General features: G+C 37.5%; 1 protein-coding gene across 2 annotated transcripts in view; it reads right to left on the reverse strand.

The window, feature by feature from the left end:
* Window positions 1-72: 72 nt before the first annotated feature.
* Window positions 73-21,657, reverse strand: part of TUBGCP6 (tubulin gamma complex component 6) — a 30,995-nt gene continuing 9,410 nt past the window's right edge. For both annotated transcript variants that reach the window (XM_083365435.1, XM_083365434.1), the window contains exons 6-26: window positions 20,538-20,659; window positions 19,022-19,097; window positions 18,512-18,621; window positions 18,047-18,138; window positions 17,552-17,691; window positions 16,014-16,163; window positions 15,767-15,848; window positions 15,592-15,680; window positions 15,299-15,414; window positions 13,939-14,077; window positions 13,735-13,851; window positions 11,637-12,882; window positions 10,868-10,920; window positions 9,729-9,921; window positions 8,275-8,443; window positions 7,576-7,717; window positions 7,142-7,336; window positions 6,825-6,957; window positions 6,364-6,577; window positions 4,769-4,968; window positions 73-3,393 (exon numbers count right to left, since the gene is read on the reverse strand). In XM_083365435.1, coding sequence (XP_083221561.1) covers window positions 3,302-3,393; window positions 4,769-4,968; window positions 6,364-6,577; window positions 6,825-6,957; window positions 7,142-7,336; window positions 7,576-7,717; window positions 8,275-8,443; window positions 9,729-9,921; window positions 10,868-10,920; window positions 11,637-12,882; window positions 13,735-13,851; window positions 13,939-14,077; window positions 15,299-15,414; window positions 15,592-15,680; window positions 15,767-15,848; window positions 16,014-16,163; window positions 17,552-17,691; window positions 18,047-18,138; window positions 18,512-18,621; window positions 19,022-19,097; window positions 20,538-20,659 — 3,870 coding nt within the window. In that variant the 3' untranslated portion in view covers window positions 73-3,301. The remainder of the gene's footprint in view (window positions 3,394-4,768; window positions 4,969-6,363; window positions 6,578-6,824; window positions 6,958-7,141; window positions 7,337-7,575; window positions 7,718-8,274; window positions 8,444-9,728; window positions 9,922-10,867; window positions 10,921-11,636; window positions 12,883-13,734; window positions 13,852-13,938; window positions 14,078-15,298; window positions 15,415-15,591; window positions 15,681-15,766; window positions 15,849-16,013; window positions 16,164-17,551; window positions 17,692-18,046; window positions 18,139-18,511; window positions 18,622-19,021; window positions 19,098-20,537; window positions 20,660-21,657) is intronic.

Here is a 21,657-nt window from a genome sequence, read left to right on the forward strand (position 1 = left end):
CTGAATGGATGGAATTCATCTTATGTCCCAAGAGAAACAGTTGCTGTTAGGATTGCACTCTTTGAAGACTACTTGTGTAAATATGGCAGTAAATGTGGAATGTTGCAGATCACGATTTGGGAAACCTGCTAAATGATGGGTTTTACTGGTTATAGGAGGTCCATTGCTCTGAGCAGGACTGGGAATAATGGCTAGAGAATTCTGAGATGAAATCTGCACATCTTTAAAATTTGTTGAAATTGAAAAGTACTGCCCTGTAGAACATCATCAATAACCTAGTCACCTTCCTTTATTTACCCATTACTCCACAGAAGAGAGAACAAGGAGAAAGATTTAAAAGATGAGGGAAGAACACGTAGTTTAGAAACAAGGTACTGCAGTACTATAAGTTTTCTGTTGACTATTTTGATTATTAAGTCCCATAATAGTGTACAAAATCTCAAATTTCTCAAGGTTGGGCAGTCAACGTCAATTTGTTTTACCAACACATCCAAGAAGCCTCTTGGTAACAATACAGAAGTGATTTATCATTGTTTTCCTCTGCTTTTGTTTTGGCTTTTGATTTTCCATTCTGGTCTGTAGGCCTGAAGACAGGTTTGACCCATCTTCCAAGTATTAATCAGGGCTGATTCTGCTTAGTGTTAAGGTCAGCCAAATGCTGCCATTTCCTCAGTTTGTATTTTCAATCTGTCCGTTTTCATCTGGGCAATAATGCAAATTCATGTTGCCAAGCTGATCCTCCACCCAAATAATTTATTACTACAAACACTCTCATGGTCTATTACTACATAATATAATTTGTTCATGAAAATACCAACCATAAATGGGACAATCTCAGAAGAGCTGAGATGCCACTTACAATCTATCAGGCTTCCATTAGATTTTGCACAATGCATTTTACTCTATTACTATAAGCCTTAGATCCAAAGTTTATAAATTATGATTGATTATAATGTAAAAATGTTCTGAGAAATGTAAAATTGGGTTTGCTGTTAACAGACTTAATTAGAACATTTCATTACAATTCTATATGTACAATTTATTAGGCGTTACAATTCTAGTCATCATGTCCACTGAAAACAAGGAAGAACTAGATTTAGTGTAGTCCAGGGGTGTCAAACTGCTGGCCTGTGGGCCAGACGTGTCACAAGGAAACCACGCCCACCCCTTTGCTGGCAATGGGGAAAAAGTTCTGATATGTCACGCGACGTCATGTGATGTTGTGAGTTTGACATGTCTGGTATAGTTCAATATATTAAACAGCTGCTAAAGTACATTAATTTATTGCATTAGTCTGGCTGATTTTGGGCTGTTTAGTGCTAAAATAAACAATAACGATCTAGTCATATGGGTAAAACAGATACTATATTTTATGTTATTATATCCTAACTCCAACTCTCCAACCCTAAAAAGTTTGCAAGATTATGTCTAGTAATCAGGGAACACAGAATCAGTTGTTTATTCTTGTTTGGATGTTGCATTAATTGTGCACATTCATAAAATTCAAACTTGTATCGTTATGGTTAGCACATTATGTTAAAACAGAGTTTGGGAGATTTTTCTTTTTAAGTGCTGTCCTAGGAACTGAGATATCTTTGACTTAAAGACATACTCGCGAGGGAGTAAAGATGGAATTGCTGTCCATACTTTGGAAAAGCAGCTGCTTTTAGGCAGAAATGCTTCCCAGCTCCGCTCACTTCCCTTATACATTATACATTCCCTTATACATTCATACACTTATTCATATCGCATCCCACCAGGCTCAAGGTTGACTCAGCCTTCCATCCTTCCGAGGTAGGTAAAATGAGAACCCAGATTGTTGGGGGCAATTAAGCTGACTTTGTAATAATGCCGCTTGGTGTGTGTGTAAAAGCCCTAATAAGCAGGCATATACATAGAATGAAGGCTACTGCTAAGCTTGTAAGCCGCCCTGAGTCTTTGGAGAAGGACGGGATATAAATGGAATTAAAAAAAAAAAAAAGCATCCAAGATGGTGATGCAGCTGTGATGAATCGCACCTTGAGCTTTTTCAAGGACGTTTAGTAGTCCAGAAGCAGCCTCACCCAGGCCCTCAGCTTACAAAGCAAATGCTAAGACAAAGGGGTGAGGGATATAGGAGGAAAGGTGATAAAGAAACCAGAGATTGGTAGCTATTATAAGCAGATAAAAGCACTTGGTGAGCAGCATTGATTTGTGCTTCTTAGATTGTAAGCCGCCCCGAGTCTTCGGAGAAGGGCGGGATATAAATGGGATTAAAAATAGAAATAGAAATATGCTTTGCCTGGAGCTTGGAAGCAACTAGAGAAGGCGCAACTACAGTGAAATAACACCACATCTCAACTAGCGCAAGAATTTTTGGAAAAAGACAAAAGTTGTCTTTGGAACACAAAGAACCTTCACAATGCTTAAACAAGCATTTCTACATTCTTGATGCCCATCAGCACATTCAGAAATGTCCTACACCACCACAAAGTAAGATTGCAAAGAATCTGAATGCAACACAGAACCTACATACTTGAGCCTACAAAGTGCAATAGAATAAGGTAAACTTAAAAGCTTTGGTGATATGCTAGTCATGGACTAAAGCAATATAACATACTTTCACATCCAGCACCACTCTGCCATCTCTCTTCTATTCCCTCACATTTATTTCCTTCCTCCCTACCTCCCACTGCAAAGCAATCAATAGCAAAATCTATGTGCTTGCCCAAATCCCAATGATTGGATGTCTTCTGGTGTGCCTTGATGCCAATTAAAAAATAATAAAGGGTACAATAAGAACACTGAGGGAAATGAAGGGTATGTAGATGTATTGGGAAAATGATTAAATAGGTCTATTAAAAAATCTTCACAGCATCTATAATTATAGGCCATTACAGCATAATTAAATAAACAGATTCTGGATTGTGTACATATTAAATTTATCCACACAGAGGTAATTGTCAGGAGTGCACTTTTTTTTTTACTCTGAACATCTGCATATTTATTACAAAATAATAAATTTATGCTTTGCTCTTTATTACACATTTACATGAGAAGCTTTGACAATGCTAAAGGAAGAATTTACACATTAACAAATTTACATCTATGCACACTTTGATATATCAAACCAACAAGAGAAACATGCTTCTGTGAACTGAGAAGACAGTATGAACCAGTGCCATGCTATGTGAGGAAAATGGAGCATCTTGCTGTATCAGTGGGATCATTCAGTGCAAACTCTTCAAAGCTTCTGAGGTCAGCAGCTTTCAAATGGCCCTAGGTTCCTTGTAGCAGAAGAGCAGTAGTCTATTCCAAAAGCTCAATTATCTTTGTAATAGTTGTTAAAGTTAATTCGTAGTAAGAAATCTTCCAGGTGAGGCTGGTACCCTCTGTTGACAAGCTTTGTTACTACTGCAAGGAAAGGGAAGGAAAAGAGGGAAAACTTAGAAAAGTCAACCTTATCAATTGAATCTGCATCTTCACAGTCGGTCTGAAACAGCTTATGGCAAGAGAAATGTTACTGAGTCTTCCAAATGTTCTTACTGGGAAAAGCAAAGTGGCCCTTGAATGAATCCTTGCAACAGTGTGCATTAACTGGATGAGCCACATCAAATCCTAAACTATTATTTCTCCCAGCAAAGTTTCATTTAGTTGCGGAGAACCTTGTCCAGCATCCTGCCCCGCTAAGAATGTTTTAGATATCCTGTAGTGATGCTACCAAGTGCATGGGTAACCATAGCAGTCATCAGCTGGCTTTCCTTATAACAACTGTAAACAGTGGGACTTAAATTCTGAATAAAAAGGGAAAGGGAAAGGACATAAGGCTCAAAATTAGGGGGTGAAAGTAGGCCTGAAGGAAAAAAATACATGCTCTGCAAAAAGAGGATCCTTAAGTTGGGGGTGATGGCAGGGTGAACCTGATGCGTATTTACTGTAAGGAACCAAACAATTACAAAGAGGATTGCAGAAAGAGAGACAGTGTTATTGACATCTGCCTTCCTTTATGCAAACTGCTTCAACCTGAGGGGTTTACGTAGCAAACTAAAGTGCAGACTGCAGAAGCACAGCTGAAGCTGCACCTGATTTCACGGTTTCACCATCTTGATACTAAATGATATGAAATGAAGTGCAAGTGTAGACCAAAGTTTTTCTTCTACATCGGGAATCCCCAACTTGTGGGCCGTGGCCAACTACTGGGCTGTGGCCTATTGGCCACTGGGCCGTGTGAGTGGCTGGTCGGTGGTTGCGCATGCACGCAGCCACACTTGCGCAAGTGTCGTTGCGTTGTGGGTGTTTGGAGCCCACTCGCGTGAGCATCACAAACATCGTAGGCGTTTGTGGCTCCACTCGCACAAGCACCATCAAGAGCGTCATGGGCATTCGTGGCCCCGCTTCTTTCAGGGTTGGTGTCCTGGAGTGGAGGAGGGGGAAAAGAAGGGATGATTTTGTGGGAGGGGTAAATGCATGTGAATGCCCTCGCATGAGTGGGGCCATGAACACCCACAATCCTCATCGAGCCGAGCGCGAACCAGCCACTCATGTGGCCCAGTGGCCAATATGCCACGGCCTGGTAGTGGGCCGTGGCCCACAGGTTGGGCACCCCTGCCTTAAAATACAGAATGTTAATTATCATTTCCCTGAAGGTTTGCTCTAAGAAAACAGATACATTAATTAGCCTTAATTTCAAAGGGATCGTAATGTAATCTTAAGATTAGTTAACTATGCTGTGCTTGAGTTTCATTTTGATTTTCAGACTAACAGAGAAAAATTGCATGGCAAGTCTTACCGTTGAACAGAAAATGAGAGTAATATTTGAATGTGTTATAGGACTGCTGCATTAATCCAAAGTTAGGGTGAACAGCCACTTGTTTGCTGCTATCAAAATTCCATGACTGAGAGATTAACTGGTTACGGAACTTTAAAATGAGGCTAAAGATGCTGTGAATTATATTCATAACAGGGGCTGCCTTTTCAGTCAATAATCCCCTGCCAAGGAAAAAGCAAAGATATATTTTAAACAGATACCAATGTGAAATTAACTGACAGGCAGCAATGCAATCCCTCTAATTTTGCAATAGATTTTAAAACTATGCATCAGCAGTTATAAAAATATGCCTTAAGTCTGGAAACAAAGAAAATATTAAAAAGGAAGTCAGACTAGTTCATTGTTTCTTAAACATCTTGCTTTCAGAACCCTTTCCCACTTTTAAAAATTAGAGAACTCAAAATAAGCTTTTGTATATATTTATCATTTACCATATTCAGAGTTAAAATGGATTGATTCACAGAGTATTTATTATTGAATCATGTAAAAAGGCATACTAACCCCATTAGATACTAACCCATTGTTCATGAAACCCCCCAAAATTTTAACAAATAAAAAATAGTAAGAGTGTAATTGATTTACATTTGGCAAATATCTTCAACAACTCGAAAACAGTTTGGCTTTTGAGAACCAGAGAAGGCCTGGGTGATCCCCAGCGATCCTAGGACTCTGCTATAACCTTTCTTAATAAACTATAGTTCCAGTCTGTTCTGACCCTGGATTAGCTTGAAGGGTTGACATAAATCTCAACTCTTCCCTGCTCTGCATAGAGTCATCATTACCATAAGGAACCAAATACAAAGAGGATTGGGGAAAGAAACCACTTGTGCAAAGGATCCTAACTATATTTATTTGATTTTTATTTATCTTTTACTATAAGCCATTTGGGGAGACCTATTATCCTAAAAGGATACAAATTATTGTAATCAATCAATCGTCTGACAGGCTCTAGGATTTAAACAAAGTAATAATATTAAACTAGTGGTCAATTTCCTTTTCTTAAAACAGAGTAATGTACACTATTTACAAAACTTCCAAGAGAACCACAAGTGGTTCTGCACTAGGGTGGCTACAGTTCAGATTGCTCCTCAGGACACACTGTACATAGACTGACTGTTTAACAATTTTAAAGGAATTTTTCTGGTAGCTGAAGTACTATCTAAACTTCTCTTCATTCCTGCAACTCAATGCAAGCAACTATTTCTGTGGTCCATCAATGCACAATACATTTGTTCTGCTGCATTATAGTAGCAATAAACCTAAACCAAGTCAGTATAATGGAAACCCATGTTTATCCAGCCTTTTATTATATGAAAACTATTGATCAACACACGCAGACAAGTAAGTTATACCAGGGGTCCCCAATCCCCAGGCCACTACTAGGCAGTGGTCTATTTGGAACTGGGCAGTGCGAGTGGCGGACCTGCATGCCTGCAGCTTGATTTGTATGAGCGGCGGGCTTGTACACGTGCATACGCGCTGCAGCTTAACTTGTGCAAGTCGTGCCTCCAAGCTGCAAAGGTTGGGGACCACTGAGTTATATACAGCTTCCTTACCGGAAGATTGCTTTGTTGAGATATTCTGCATGGGTTCTGTAAATTTCTTCCAAATTCCCCACAGAAGACAATTTATTTCCAAATTCACACCAGGTGACATGCAAAATCTGATTGGCAATATACCCTTGAATAACTTTAACAAAATGCTGCATTTCATGCTTATAAAGCTGGAGTTGTCGAAACTGGACTGAGTTCGATGCATGTTTTACTAATGCTGCAAAACAAATATATTTAATCAATCAATCAATAATCAATCACAGGGTCTGAAAACACATGGTTATTATTTAAAAATGAGAATATTTCAGAAGCCAAATTTAAAAGGAAAAAAAAGATAAATATAATGTAAGGTTTACAAATTATTGCTAAATGTAATAATGTTCAATAAAATATTACACGATCAATAAAATAGATACCGGTAAATGGAAAAAAATATTTGGCAGAAGTACGCAAATCAGTCTTACCAGTTCGCTTTAAGTGGAACCAGACATCTTTAAGAGTCCATACCATATGTTTCAGCTGAAGCAGGAAGGAGAATATCTTGTTATATTTATTCATACAGTTCTCAGTAATTACAATATTTAAAGGCCAGTCAACCTAAAAGAAAAAGAAAATAATTCTCACTGCATATGAATCTACATTTTGCAACCTTTTGAGACAAGTTTAAAAACAACACAAAGGTGCATTTATAAATAATATCAGAAAATATTCAGGATCAACTGTTCTAATAAATCAATCATGGTTTTAGAAAATGAGTCAAAAAGTTCCGTGGGCATCTCACCTTGTATCGTAGGTCCAAGCAGGTTAGGGCATCAGGAGCATTGGGTTTGAACATGTCTGGGAGGTATTTCAGTGCAAAAGAGAGGTTAGAAGCCAAGTGACTGTCTCCATGAAGACTATACTGAAGTGCCTTATTCAAGATGGAATTGAGGACTAATGGATTCAGAAGTTCACCAGGTGTCTGTCCTGATCCCAGCTTGAATTAGAAAATAGCGTATTAGAGACTGAGAGTTCACTGAGCAGGATATCTCTTGTAAGCAGAAGTTAAGCACGTTGTTTATTACCAGAAAATCTCCTTGTGCCAGAGTTTCCTATAATGCAAAGTTCCAAGAGTGGCTGTTTTCTCTTGACCATCATTGGAAACATGATCAATGAAATGGCTATTTTCTGACCTATCACTGGTTTACATTTTGGCAAATAGATATAGTTCAATACCTTTTCAAAAAGCAAATCGCTAAGGGATTGAGCAAATTCTCCATCTTCCATTAACAAAAAATGCCTCAATGCTTCAAAATGTTTCTCAACATTCAGTTCCACAAAATAATAATCCACAATGGCTTTGTTCACAAGGGAAACACTAAAAAAAAGAAATAGATGATCCAAATTTTAAAATGTAGAATAATTAAATTCTCTGCTCATTGTAAAATGGAGGAAACAAATTCATGATAAGCTACCCTAAGGTAAAATGAACTGAATCATAAATTAAGCTGTGAAGTATATTAAATATATACTTGATGCTGCATACAGAATTAATAATTAGTTTGTACAAAATAACTTACTATAGTTCAACATCCTTTGGTGGCTTTTCAAATAAGGATGCATGTGTGTTGAAAATAAAAAAATCCTTTCAAATAAATCTGGTTTTTCACCCTAACTCTTCATCATATTTGTATGTAATTCCTTTGGCCTGATAAGACTGAAGAGGAAATATGCTATGACATTTATAGATCTAATACAAGTTATTATGATATTTGATACGACATTCATATGTTTCTGCAGTAATCACTAAACTGCCTATACTGGTGACTCAATAAAAGGAGGGGAGATGATAATTTGTTTGTCTTTAACAAAACAATGTGAATAGCAGAACAAAGTACTCTTACATATCGACTTAACATTTCCATTACTACTTACTGAGAAACTAAGGGGGTAGTGATTGACCGTTTCATCAGTACTGGAAGCGATAAGAGCTCACTGAGTTGTACAGCCGTTTCATCTGTTGCCGATTGTATTGAGGGATCCACAGGGAAAGTGTAGGATCTGGGGATCATGTGATGTAACAGATGGGAAACTGGAAGCTCGGCTGTATTACAGGTAGAATATATTTTGAAAGGCTAAACGTTACTATTTTAAAATATTATCATAGGGTAAAATGCAATGAATCAAATAACCAATATGTAACAACCTGTAGTTTGCACTCTCCATCTACTTAGTATATAGATAACAACCATAAAGCAATGGAAGTATTTGTAAAATGCTGTCCAAAAAGTTAAAAACTAAATGGAATCACTAAATGCCAAAGAGTAGAAAGATGATTAGATTATTAATCATGGGAGGAAAAAGCTGCACGTAAACATAATTTATGCTTTAACCACCAATAAAAAATATTGCCTTAGTACATCTATACCTTTGCCCAAGAATTCTGGATAACAATTTCTAGTGCCTGAATTATGAAACTCAAGTGACCCAATGAAGCTACAAGAATGGAGAACCGCCATTTCTACACAACAGAAGTATTTTTATTTAGAGTTCAAAATTAGCGAGAAAAATAATGAAATCCCCAACGTTTTACAGTAAAGGTGACAACTTGTGACCTTCCACATGTTACTGAATATATTAGTATGAGGTGGTCCTAATAAAAGTCAGACAGGGCAAGTCAAATTTTCAAGGATTGTCCCTTTTCTCTTATGGATCATTCCCCAGAATATAAACCTAAACCAGAAACAGTTTATAATGTTCCAGACAAAATTTGGGGTGGATTATGTTCGGAGCATTAACTTCCAGGAAAATATCCAGCATAGACACATTTCTCATAACATTCAGCTCTGCACAACCTTAGTCAGATATTAAGAGAGTTGTACATTTTTGCAGGCCCTAAAATACTTAGAGATCATGCACCAAAGTTTTATGTACTGTAGTGGCAGTACAATGAAAAAAGAAGCGTGTTAAACCTTAACTTATTATTGAGTCTCTTTTCTTGCAGCCTTTAGAATTAATTAAATTAAAAGAATTTTTAAAAGTATTTTAAAAAACTCACCCTCCCCAGGCTAAATAGGTAGTGGTCACTGATGTAAAGTATCTACAGCAAACGTGACCAGCCCACGGACAGCATGCAGTCCCAAACAGCTAGTAATGTGGTCCCATAAGATTGTAAACTTTTAACATTGTGATTATTTTTTTAGCGATGCTAGATTATATACAGCTCAAGGCAAATTCACTCTTCACTCAATGCAGCTCAGGCAAGCCAAAAGATTGGACACCCATGATCTAAAAATCATAAACTCCCCACTCTTGAGTTTTAAGTTAGCAACAAAGGCTGATTCAAGCAGTTACATTGTCTTAATGGATCTTGCTTTGAGACTACTCACACATAAATTCATACTGATCCTGATATTTTTCCAGGCAATATTGATTAGATAAGGCTTGCAGGTAATCATCTTCTTTCTTCCATACAGCAACACTGGTGCTACCTCCTTCCTGGTTTTCAGACACAATGACCTCAGAGACAGAGGTTTGCTGAGTCACAACACTCAGTGAGGTTGATTTTTCAGGTTCTTCTACCTGATGAAAAAGAACTGTTGGCATTATAATGTTCCTTCAATTGTTATATTTCTGTAGTATCATTCATTTTTTCTAAATTCTGAAATGTTCAAATCTACATAAAAATATAGTGGAATAAAAGCAGAAATTTCCCGTTTCCATAATGCAAAAAAGTTAGTTTGTTCCTATATAAACCAACAATTTCAATTAAACATATTAATATTAACATCCTCATATGGCATCTGATGCAGGGATGCGGTGGCTCAGTGGGTTAGGACGCTGAGCTTGTCAATCAGAAGGTTGGCAGTTTGGCGGGTCGAATCCCGAGTGCCGCGTAACAGAGTGAGCGCCTGTTACTCGTCCCAGCTTCTGCCAACCTAGCAGTTCGAAAGCACGTAAAAATGCAAGTAGAAAAATAGGGATCACTACAGTGGGAAGGTAACAGCATTCCGTGCGCCTTTGGTGTCTAGTCATGCCGGCCACATGACCACGGAGATGTCCTCGGACAAATGCTGGCTCTTTGGCTTTGAAACGGAGATGAGCACTGGCCCCTAGAGTCGGAAACGACTAGCACGCATGTGCAGAGGAACCTTTACCTTTACCTTTGGCCTCTGAATCATTCCTAACCCCCTAGCTAGCTAATTGTAAAAGAAGAAAATCCAATTTTTAATGCTAAAAGAGACAGTGGAAGATAATTAATATCCTCCCTCCCTTTCTTTGTTGGTCAACTGCTCCTTATGGAGACATCAGACTCCATTACTCCACACTGAAGCTGGCATTGCTAAGCAAAATCAGCTCAGTGAAGTAAAGCATGCCAAGCAACAATAATCAGAATAGTAGTAGTAGCATTCTATATAATTGTTTCCTTGCTGGCTTAACCTTGAAAGCCTTTGCCAAAGTGGTGATTGGGAAGTCAACAGCACTTTGCATTTTGAAACAGTACAAAAAGATGTATGATTCTTCTCACCGGGAAAGGCTGCAGATCTTCGATATCATCTTGGATGACCACTACATCCCCACCTATAAAAAAATAATTATGTGGGGGGAAAGGAAGAAATACATAAAATTCATATACATAAATCAAATGTCTCTTTTTGTATTCAGTTTTTATGTTTTATATAAGTATTTTATATTTTAGCCATATATAACTTCACCTCTCCTAATAATCAAAGGTAAGAAAAGTCAAGATAATATATTTTTGGAGCCATGTCCTTTAGTTCAATTTTAGTATAGTTCTCAATAATATTGTAATTCTGTGTTTTATTATTTTAACATTTTTTAGTTGTTTTATAACCTGTAAGCCGCCCAGAGTCACCTTAAAGGGGAGATGGCCAGCATAAAAATTTGACAAACAAAATAAAAATAAATAAAAATATTGGGTTTTTTTCCCATAAACAGCTTTTTGCTATGAGGTGCCATTCATCTTTCATTTATTTTTATTTAATGGGGACATTCTTAAGATTTGTTTAAGTATCAATACAGGCCAGTTGTAATTATTTTAATGTACCTGACAAATCTTTAATTTTGCTATATAACCTCCCCAAACAAGTGACCTCCTGACTGCTCCAATTACAAAAAGGGATGGGGATTGTAGCCCAGCATATTAAAAAGAAACAAGAGGGATAAGGGCAGTGAATTAGAAAACTCAATTTCCACTCATCTATTTGACTTACCTGAATTCAACAGATTTCTTTAATAGCTATATATCGTTATATATATTGGTGTATGTCACTTACCCTGCTCTTCTTCCCCGAAGCTTTCTTCATGCTTTTTATCCAAGTTTGCCAAGTCAAGGCCAGGTGGCGTTGCTTCTTGTTCTTCTGCTTTCTCATCAGAGAATCTCCCATTGTATAGAAAGGTCTGTACTGTACAACTTGATGCAGGACCAAAACCTGCTTTTAGATGAGGTATTGGATCACTGTCAGTTGAAGGAGTCCATTCCCCCAGTTGAATACTTGACTGTGATACATGACCAAAGATGCTCCATCGAGGCTTTGAGCTCTCAGAATCAGCAACCAGCTCTCCAACTTTAAAATGTGACTCAGAGGCATGCCCATGGACATTCCACTGAGGACGAGAAGATAGACCTTTGGAAACGTTTTCCCCAGTACAGATATTGGCATCCAAAATATGCCCCCCAGTGTTCCATCGAGTTCTCGTGGCTTCTACCTTTGGCACATATTCACCAATCTTTATATTAGCATCTGAAGCATGACCATGAATATTCCACCTGGGTCTCGAAAGCTCTACCTCAGAGGCATATTCTCCAACAGGAATATGAGCTATGGAAACATGCCCATGGATGTTCCAGCGAGGCCGGCGAGGCTGTTCTTCAGAAGCATAGTCTCCAACCTTGATGTGTGCGTCTGAGGAATGCCCATGTGGATTTGAATGTGGTTGGGAGAGTTCAATATGAGGAATGTAGCCCCCTATTTTAATACTTGCATCAGATATGTGACCATGAATGTTCCACCGAGGTCTCCTGCTTTCAACATTGAAAACATTTTCACCAACCTGAATGTGGCTTTGTGAAACCGAAGGCCTGAGAACTGTGTTAAAATCATATTCATTCTGCAGAGAAGCATGCAAGGCTATTTCTCCTTCTGTAGCCTCTTTTGGCAGAGAATTACTTTCCTTTCTTTGATCACTGAAGGAAAGGTCTGAATTGATACTTTCCAAAGCTTCATCCAACAGGTTTGTCTGCTGTGTTGTTTGGAGTATTTCTTCCTGAGGTTTTGGCAAAAAATCTTCAAAATTCAGACCAAGTTCAGACATACCCTTTGAAAGAGTTGCCATCTGATCACCGCAGGCCGTATGAGAAGCAACTTCTGCTTCTTCAGATTCAGGCCAGTCTGCAGGCCGCACGTTTAGGGGCTGTGTTAATTCGAATGACTGATCATTTGAAATGTAATCTGTCAGTTCAGATTTTGCATCTCTCCCCACGTCCATAATCTTTTGATCGTCAGACTCTAAAGTAGTTACCTGAAGTGCAAAAATGGAAAATAATTACAAAAATGGAAAATAATTACAATGTATATGTAATTAAGTTACATAGCTGACATGTTCAATCCTTTTGTTTTACCTGCAGTTTCTGAAATTACTTGTATACAATTTTATTTTATCATTTCATTTACTAGCTCATCTTATTGTCTTCATTCATTTATCAAAGGCCTCAAAAATGTTTCATTTGCCATGGAAATCATCTGGCTTACCACAAACCTATAAGCCCTAACCAAAGGGTACATTCACCTTTAAACCAATAACCGACTTAATGGTAGGCTTCATGTATGAAGAAAGTCCCAGATTCCTTACTAACCACTGCAACTTAAAACAGCAGTCACAACTGCTACTTCAAATCTGAATAGAATAATCACGACTAGAAGGAGAAAAGATCTGAAGTAAGATAATTCCCTTTATTTTTTTTTTAAAATTGCACCTAATCATGATTGGCCAACATCCTAAAAAAACAAAAACAAAAACATGACTTTCTTGAATTCCAGGAAGTGGTGTAGATATACATTACATACTATTACACGCTATTCTGGAGCAAATAGGGCTACACTGCAATATGTACCAGTATAACAAAGTACATCCTGAAAGCATTGTTTTCTGTACCAAACTAATCTTAACTTTTGTAGTATTGAAATGTTATCCCATTTTTACTCTTTTGAACAGGAAAAGTTATAACTGCTTTTTAATAAAATGTTTTTTATAATTGTAAAGATGGCTATTTTGTTATCAAGTACCGGGTCTACGATAAAATGTCTCTTTTTACTAGACGTTTTACTAGCCTTCAAACTCTGGCCCCAAGCCATATATGTAAGAAGTACAAACCTGAAGATTAGCCTCTTTCCCTTGCCCTCCTGCCAGCATAACCTGTTGACTTTGGTGTTCTGGAATTATATTTACTTTTTTCCTGTACTTTCCACCAGGAAGTTTTTCAAGCATGTCCTAAATATAAAATAGAAATATTAATGTTTGTAATAAGTAGGTTCAATGTGTTGTTTTTTTTAAAAAAAGAAAGAAAAAGATCAGTACCTCAATATTTTTTTGATCTTCTAACAAAAAATTGAGACGGGCTGTTTCCAGTTTATGCCTTTGAATTTTCCATAAAGCTTTTTTTTCTCTACGAGCTGCATCTTCAGACAGCTTAGTATAATGGTCAATTAACTCTTGTCTGAATGGAAAGAAAGAAAGAAAGAAAGAAAGAAAGAAAGAAAGAAAGAAAGAAAGAAAGAAAGAAAGAAAGAAAGAAAGAAAGAAAGAAAGAAAGAGAGAGAGAGAGAGAGAAATAAACAACACTGGTATCTTAGATCAAAGATACTATCAAAGCACAGCAAAACTAACGAAGTTGATTAATACAAATTGCATTACTTCCAAAATAAATACAGCCGAAAAGATCAAAATCAATGAGCAAGGTAGATGTTCATGGAATTCAATGTAATGAAGTTTCCTGTAATATAATGTGATCAAAACGTACAATTAATTACCCAGAAAATCTACCCTAACTATAAGCCAATTTACAAAATAAAAAACATTAAGAGCCTTGGTGGAGCAGTGGGCTAATGCCTCCTTAAGTAACACCAGCTGCCTGCAATTAGTGCAGGTTCGCATCCCACCAGGCTCAAGGTTGACTCAGCCTTCCATCCTTCCGAGGTAGGTAAAATGAGGACCCAGATTGTTGGGGGTAATAAGCTGACTTTGTAATAATGTTGCTTGGGGTGTGTGTGAAAGCCCTAATAAGCAGGCATATACATAGAATGAAGGCTACTGCTAAAGCTTGTAAGCCGCCCTGAGTCTTCAGAGAAGGGCGGGATATAAATGGAATAAAAAAAAAATTAAAAAATAAATGCCATGTGTTGCTGTGTCTTCAGAAGGAACAATACTCTCTCCTACACACATGGCAAGATTAATATTCTCTTATCATAGTTCTATCTATACTATAAGTAAAAATACACTTCAGTTAGTACTTTTGAGTGTGCGTGTGGTAAGTACATTGTGTTCTTTTAACTATTTGCTCCGATTAGTGGTGCATGATCCATTAGATTAGCTGAATTCATCACTGCGTTTGACAACTCAACAGACAAAAATATTGCATACTAGACCATGCAATGCTTCAGATTTGATTTGGAAGAGGTGTCTCAGAACAGGTGGCCACAGGAATGCAGTTTCTCTCTAGCAACTCATTAAGGCATCTGCTTCTGTTTCCATTTAATGAGCTGCAGAGAGGGGCTGCATTTGTATTTCTACATATTTCAAACTACCTCTTTTTTCTTTTTTTCTTACATACATGATTTAGAAATTTTTAGTATTAGCATAAACATTCTTATCAATACTAAACTAAATCTGCTCGTGATCAACTGAAAAATTTGAACATGAAATACTATGATTGGCTTACCTTGCTCTTTTCTCTAAATCTTCTTCTAAAGCTTTCAGTCTCTTCTCCCTCTCTCTGAGCTCCCGAGCATAACTAAAATCATCATCAATTTCTTCCTGTTTTAAAGCACGTCGATGCTACCAAAATATTCAGAAAGATTTTCAGAATAATTTCCCAAGACCTTAAAACTGAGCTGAATATTTTTTTCAGGCAAATTCAACATACATACAGACAGACACACACACACACACGCGCGCACACACACACACTTTGCTACTACTGAAAATGTACATTTCATATGAATAAAAACATACCTCTTGATCTTTTAAAAATTGTTCTTTCAACTTCTGAAATTGCTCACGTTTTTTTACATCCAGTGCCATTTTTTCTGATATCTGTTGATCTAAAAACAAAGTTAAAACGCCTATTTTTATACAAGAAAAAACACAGAAGAAACTCAACTAGAATGTAAAGACAATTATAAATTACCAGTAATGGCTTTGAGAGCTTTGCTAGCTGTTTCTCGAGCGTGAACAATTAACTCCTGTTTCTCAATTTCCATGCGCAAAACCTAGGAGAAAATCCACATAATTTATTGTTATTTCCAAATATTATACCATAAAAGGATATACACATTAAATAAATTAAAACATTTGAAATTCAAAATGTTATCACTCAAACAAAAATCTTGTCTAGGAATACTCCATTCTGAAATTATTCTGTTAAATATATTTACCTTTTCTTCCTTGCTGATGGTACTATAGCGAGCAATTCTTTCCATTCGACCTACGTAGACTGCACAGTCTTTCTCAATCTCTTTTAACTCATCGAGAGAGAACGTTACAGAAATCCGAGGGACAGGAATATCAGACCAGCATATGTAGTGCTGCAAAAATATTAAAATGGGCTTTATTCCTCCTGCAACCTTAGACTTTTAGCAATAGTGCTTCTATTACAAAGGAGCTAAGAGAAATAATCTAAAGTAGGCAATGTAGAAGATAAAAAAATAGTTTTTAGGAACCTGCAAATGAAATGAGCTCCAGGGTTTCATGGAAATCACGAGACACAGCAGAAAAGGAGACAGGATAGGAAATCCCTAAAGCACATAGAATAGAGATCTCCAAACTTGGCAATTTTAAGACTTGTGGACTTCAACTCCAGGAATTCTGGGTGAAGAATTCTGGGAGCTGAGGTCCACAAATTTTAAAATTGCCAAGTTTGGAGACCCCTGACATAGAGGATGCAACTGGACTTTGTAGGAAGACAAAGAGAATAGCCGCAGAAGCTGGTAATTCTTTACTATAACAGCCTGAAGTTCCTGAACCACCAGCAGCAAAGATAAAGGACCGGACAGAACAACTTCCAAACTTATCAAGTCCAATGCCAATTATAACCTCTTTCTGATATACATGGGGGAAAATAATACCGCAAAAAACAGGCAGAACCTCCAGCAATGTTGAACATGACTGGTTGTTGGCACCTAACAAGGATTGGTAAAAATGTTCTGACAAAGTGGCAAGGTTCAAAAGGCTTCAAATCCTCTGCAAAGCAGAAAGAAAAATGCTGAAGACCACAGAAAGAGATTTCTGTAATGCAGAGATTCTGCTTCTTAAGCCACTCAAAGAAAACTGAGAAACATTAGTTCATCAGGTTCATGCCCTTCAATCTTAATACTAATGTTTGGAGTATAGAAATAAACATGAGCTTGAGCTCTCAGTACAGAATATGGAACGTACAACAGAGGCTGAGTGAAATGACTACGTCTGCAACACAGCAAGTGAATTACACTATTTATTCCAAAGGAACAGAAGCAATACAAAGCAGGGAAGAGGAGTTGTAAATATATTAAAATATTAAACCTGTTCAGAAATCAGGATCAATAAATTGGCAGTATTGCAAAATCTACCTAAAAATAAGTGCTCTAGAATTAGGATTTCAAATATACTTCTAAACCAGGGGTCCCCAACCTTTCTGGGTTGACGGCCAGGTGGGAAAGGGAGGGGCAGGCACCTTTATGCGTGCATGCGCACACGCGCATATGTGGCTGTGCCGCGTACACACGAACGGAGCTGCAAGCATGCTGCTCTGCAAATGGGGTTGCTAATGCTGCGGCGAGGCTAGCATGGGCAGAAGGGGGGTAAGCGTGCGCACTTGCGTGTGTGCACTGGCCAGCCACTCAGGCAGCCCTGTGGCCATGACCTGGTAGTGAGCAGCGACCCATAGGTTGGGGACCTCTGTTCTAAACAAAGTAATCAATGATCTTCTAATACTTACCCTGGGACAACACAGCTTCAGTAAGTTTATGGTTTTCCCACAAATATATACATCATTAGCAATATGTTTCAAAAATACAGGAACACAATCTTCTACTTCTTTAGAAATCAAAACATATCCATGGGTCCAATAATGCTTGTCTAAGTATCAAAAAAGTACAACACATCAACATTTCTGAAATGTATCACTTTGGCACAGTTTTAAAGCAATAAAATAAAATAAAATAATAAAATAAAATAAAATAAAATAAAATAAAATGAATATCCAAATATTATTGATTTGTTCTTCACAAACCAAGCAACTTCCTTTGAATGGCATGTGTGTTGCAAATATTTTTCACACCTGTTACACTTATTAGGTTCCCTATCTCTCTCAGTCCAACGTATCGTATAGAAATAATTGTTGTTTTTGATAAAAATGAGTAGACAGCGCCTTACTTGTTTTGCCCTGAAGTGGGATATAAATCTAATAAATAATATTTCAAAGAAAGCTTACCTCTAAAGCCAAGATAATCTTCATTAACCTGAATCATGAATTCACCATACACATCTCTGAATACACCACTATACACCCAGTCATGGATAAACCTAAAGCATGAAACATTGAATGTCCTTTTTTAAAAAGATATTCTAGAATGGCTGTTGTATGCAAGATTAATGTATTTCATCAGATTACTAAAATGGTTTAGTTGTAGTAACTGGGAAAATCTGTGTGCCTCACTTTCACATATGCCCCTCAAACTGATGCCTAAACTGAGAACTCTAAGAAATTCATTACATCATTTTGCCCAGGGGTAGGCAACCTTGGCTCTTTTATGACTTGTGCACTTCAACTCCCAGAATTCCTCAGCCAGCACAGCTGGCTGAGGAATTCTGGGAGTTGAAGTCCACAAGTCATAAAAGAGCCAAGGTTGCCTACCCCTGATTTTGCCAGATCACTGTGACAATGCATGGCTCCTACCTTGTGTACGGTTCACAGCTTGTTTTCAGTAGCGACAGGAGAACTGGATAATGCTCACTGCTGCAGTTATTAAGAGTCTCTTGGTAGAGATATGAAAGAAGTTTAACTCCCTGAAATACACACAAGCCAGTTTATGTAAAAAGGATGAAACTCATAAATTTTTTTTACAGTTCAGACTCATTTGCCTAGCCTTAGTCAAGAATTCTGTTGGATAAAGCTACTTTTGACAGCTGCTTGCTTCCTCAAGGAAGGCTGTTTTAGTAGCTACTTATTCAAGCTCTGAATAGGTGGGGAAGTACAGAATATTTTATGTTCAGTTATTCTATTTCAAATACTAATGAATAAAAATATACACGTTGAATAGTATAGAAGTCACTTAGGTCAAAGCAGTTAAAATGCATTGCCTCAAAGTATATCGAGCCAAACTGTTTATCGCAACCAAGCCATAAATAAAAATATACAATTTTTTTGTTGTGACTTAGAAAGAGAAACAAACCAGGCACTACTCACAGTTGGAAAGGAAGCACTGGTACCTCCACCAAATCCCACTGCAGTCGCTCCTAAGCCACAGAGTTCAGCTAAATACCTTAACAAAAGAAACCAGTTACACATGCGTAATCGTTTGCAGAGTATTAAAACTGTCCAAGGTAGCGGATAGACAAGATAAGCTGTGAGCCCTGATGGTTGGCTCAGCAGATGATGATCGTAGCCTTGCACCCTTAAATGGAGTTTTTATAGTTATTCAGGAAAAAAACGATGAGTGATCTTGCCTTCTAGAATCTCAAACAATATATGTTATGTGTAACTAAACTTTCAGGGGAAAAAAAACCAAATATCTTTTATTACAGGTCTTTAAATCCAATTTAAATTAACATTTTAACTTAATTCATATAATTAAATATTTTAACGTACCGCACATTTCAAAATATCACAATCAATAAAAACAGTTCATAGCAAATTATATCTAAGTTAATTATATGCTATATTGATGTACTGTATTACTGTATAATAATAAAATATATTTCAATTCTTTAGATAGTCCATAAATAACAGCTAGGTGTGACAAGATTATCTTGCCTACCCTAGGTTTGAGCCTGAAAAGCTAAGCAGAGCCAGATTTCATTAGTTCTTGAATGGGAGATCACAAGGAATCCTGTGGTCCTAAGTTAGTCAGGGACTTTGAAAAGATATCTCAGAACAAGCCACCAGCCAATCATTTCTACTTGGTCTCATGAAAACAACATCCAGATGTCCCACCAATGTGACATTACTTTCATACATAAAGTATGTGTATGACACAGAGGCAGCAGCTTTTTTATAGAGATTTATTAGAAACAAGGGGGTAAGGTCTACATTTTTTTATTCCCTAATGGTCTTCTAGCCTTAAAGTCTATAGATTCTTTCACAAAAAACATTTTCTTAGTCGTAAGAAATTGTACGTTTAATTCAGAAACGCAGCACCACAGGTAACTCATTAAAAATTATGTCTGCTAGCTTCTATGAACAGGAGGTATAAATATTCTGTGACACAACCATGAAATAAGGTCAGGTAATTCAGCTTTCAGTCAGTAGTTTATTTTAGTTACAGATCTAAAGGACTTCTTAATCTAGCTTTCTAGACTTATTTTTGCAGCTTCAACTAAATTACAGTGAGCTGTTAAACACAGAGTTCCCCAACCTTTCCGGCTTTACAGACTGGAGGGGATGGTTTCATGCGAGTGACCGGCAAGCACAAACACACAGCTCCATTTGTGTGAGCAGGCACGCGCACCCACCACTCTCACCAATGGAGCATGCATGCTTGCCTGCCGCTTGCGCAAGTGGGGACGTGTGTGCACTTGTTTGCCCGCCGCTACCATGGCCCAATTCCAAATGGCTCGCGGCCCAGTAGTGAGACACAGCCCGTGGGTTGGGGACCCTTGTGTTAAAATAAAGGCAGCATCTTTCACTGTCCTATCTTTGGGACACTGTTGATAAGTGTTCAATATTCCATTTTTGTCCTATTACATTAATCCTACAATGTTACCTTAGCTGTCGTCCTAGTTTTCGGAAGAGAACGCTGATCGTTAGAAGAGTTAAAGTCAGGGGAGTAGACAAAACACATGCTCGGTAGTACTGTAAATATTTCCTCAGTCCACTTGTGAATGCCTAACAGCAAAAAGAAAAGTTCTTTTAAATTAAAAAATACTAAATCCAACATATCTCAATAGTTATACTAAACTGGAAAATGGAGATAGGATACATTAATCTTTTTCAGAGGATAAGGGTCCTTTCACACATTACAGTTACCTGGACACTGACCTTTTGAAACATAAAATCATTGTTGGCACATGTACACTGCACGAGCAAACCTATTTGTATATCATATTAAGTTATGGCTTATTTAATCACTGTTGATAAATGAAACACAATTATTGCCAATTACTATGGTACAAACCATGAGGGCTACAAATATGCTGAGTCAAAACCAAATAATGACAGCTAATCCATCTTGGTTTAATATATATCCCCTTCCAAATATATAGTGAGGGGCAATCAGAAAGATTTTTACCCAACATAGTCAACAATATATTCTGTGCCAGCACACTACATATACATATTGCTTTGTGGGATGTGGACAACAGTATGTTGACTTGTAAGGCAAGCAATAGCTTTGGAGACCGCTGAATGTATACAATAGCATAAACACATATAGAATGTAACTGGACTTTTGTATTCCTTGCGATATATCAACCAAAATGTGCCAGAATTGAGTGGTACTTGAGGTTACATTATAAAATTTTGGCACAAATATGAATCTGAATGTTGGCTTCTGAATAAATCAAGAAGAGTTTATAACAGAAGGTATTTGTGAGAATAAATGGAATGCATAACAAATAGCACAATGCTGAGCAGAGAATAAGGCAAATATATGTGAGGCTATTTCATGTCTTTATGTATAAGGAATATTTGTGTCAATTAGGTATTTGGTCTAAGACAGACATGTCAAACTCGCGACGTCATGTGTTTTGCCATTGCCGGCAATGGGGTAGGCGCAGCTTCCAGATGACGCATCCGGCCCACAGACCGGCAGTTTAACACCCCCGGTCTAAGACATGAATCTGCATGTATTTCTGTATGCAGAGACAATGCTACCTTGTTAATGA

Source organism: Vipera ursinii, assembly GCF_947247035.1.
Source record: "Vipera ursinii genome assembly, chromosome: 6".
NCBI lineage: Eukaryota > Metazoa > Chordata > Lepidosauria > Squamata > Viperidae > Vipera > Vipera ursinii.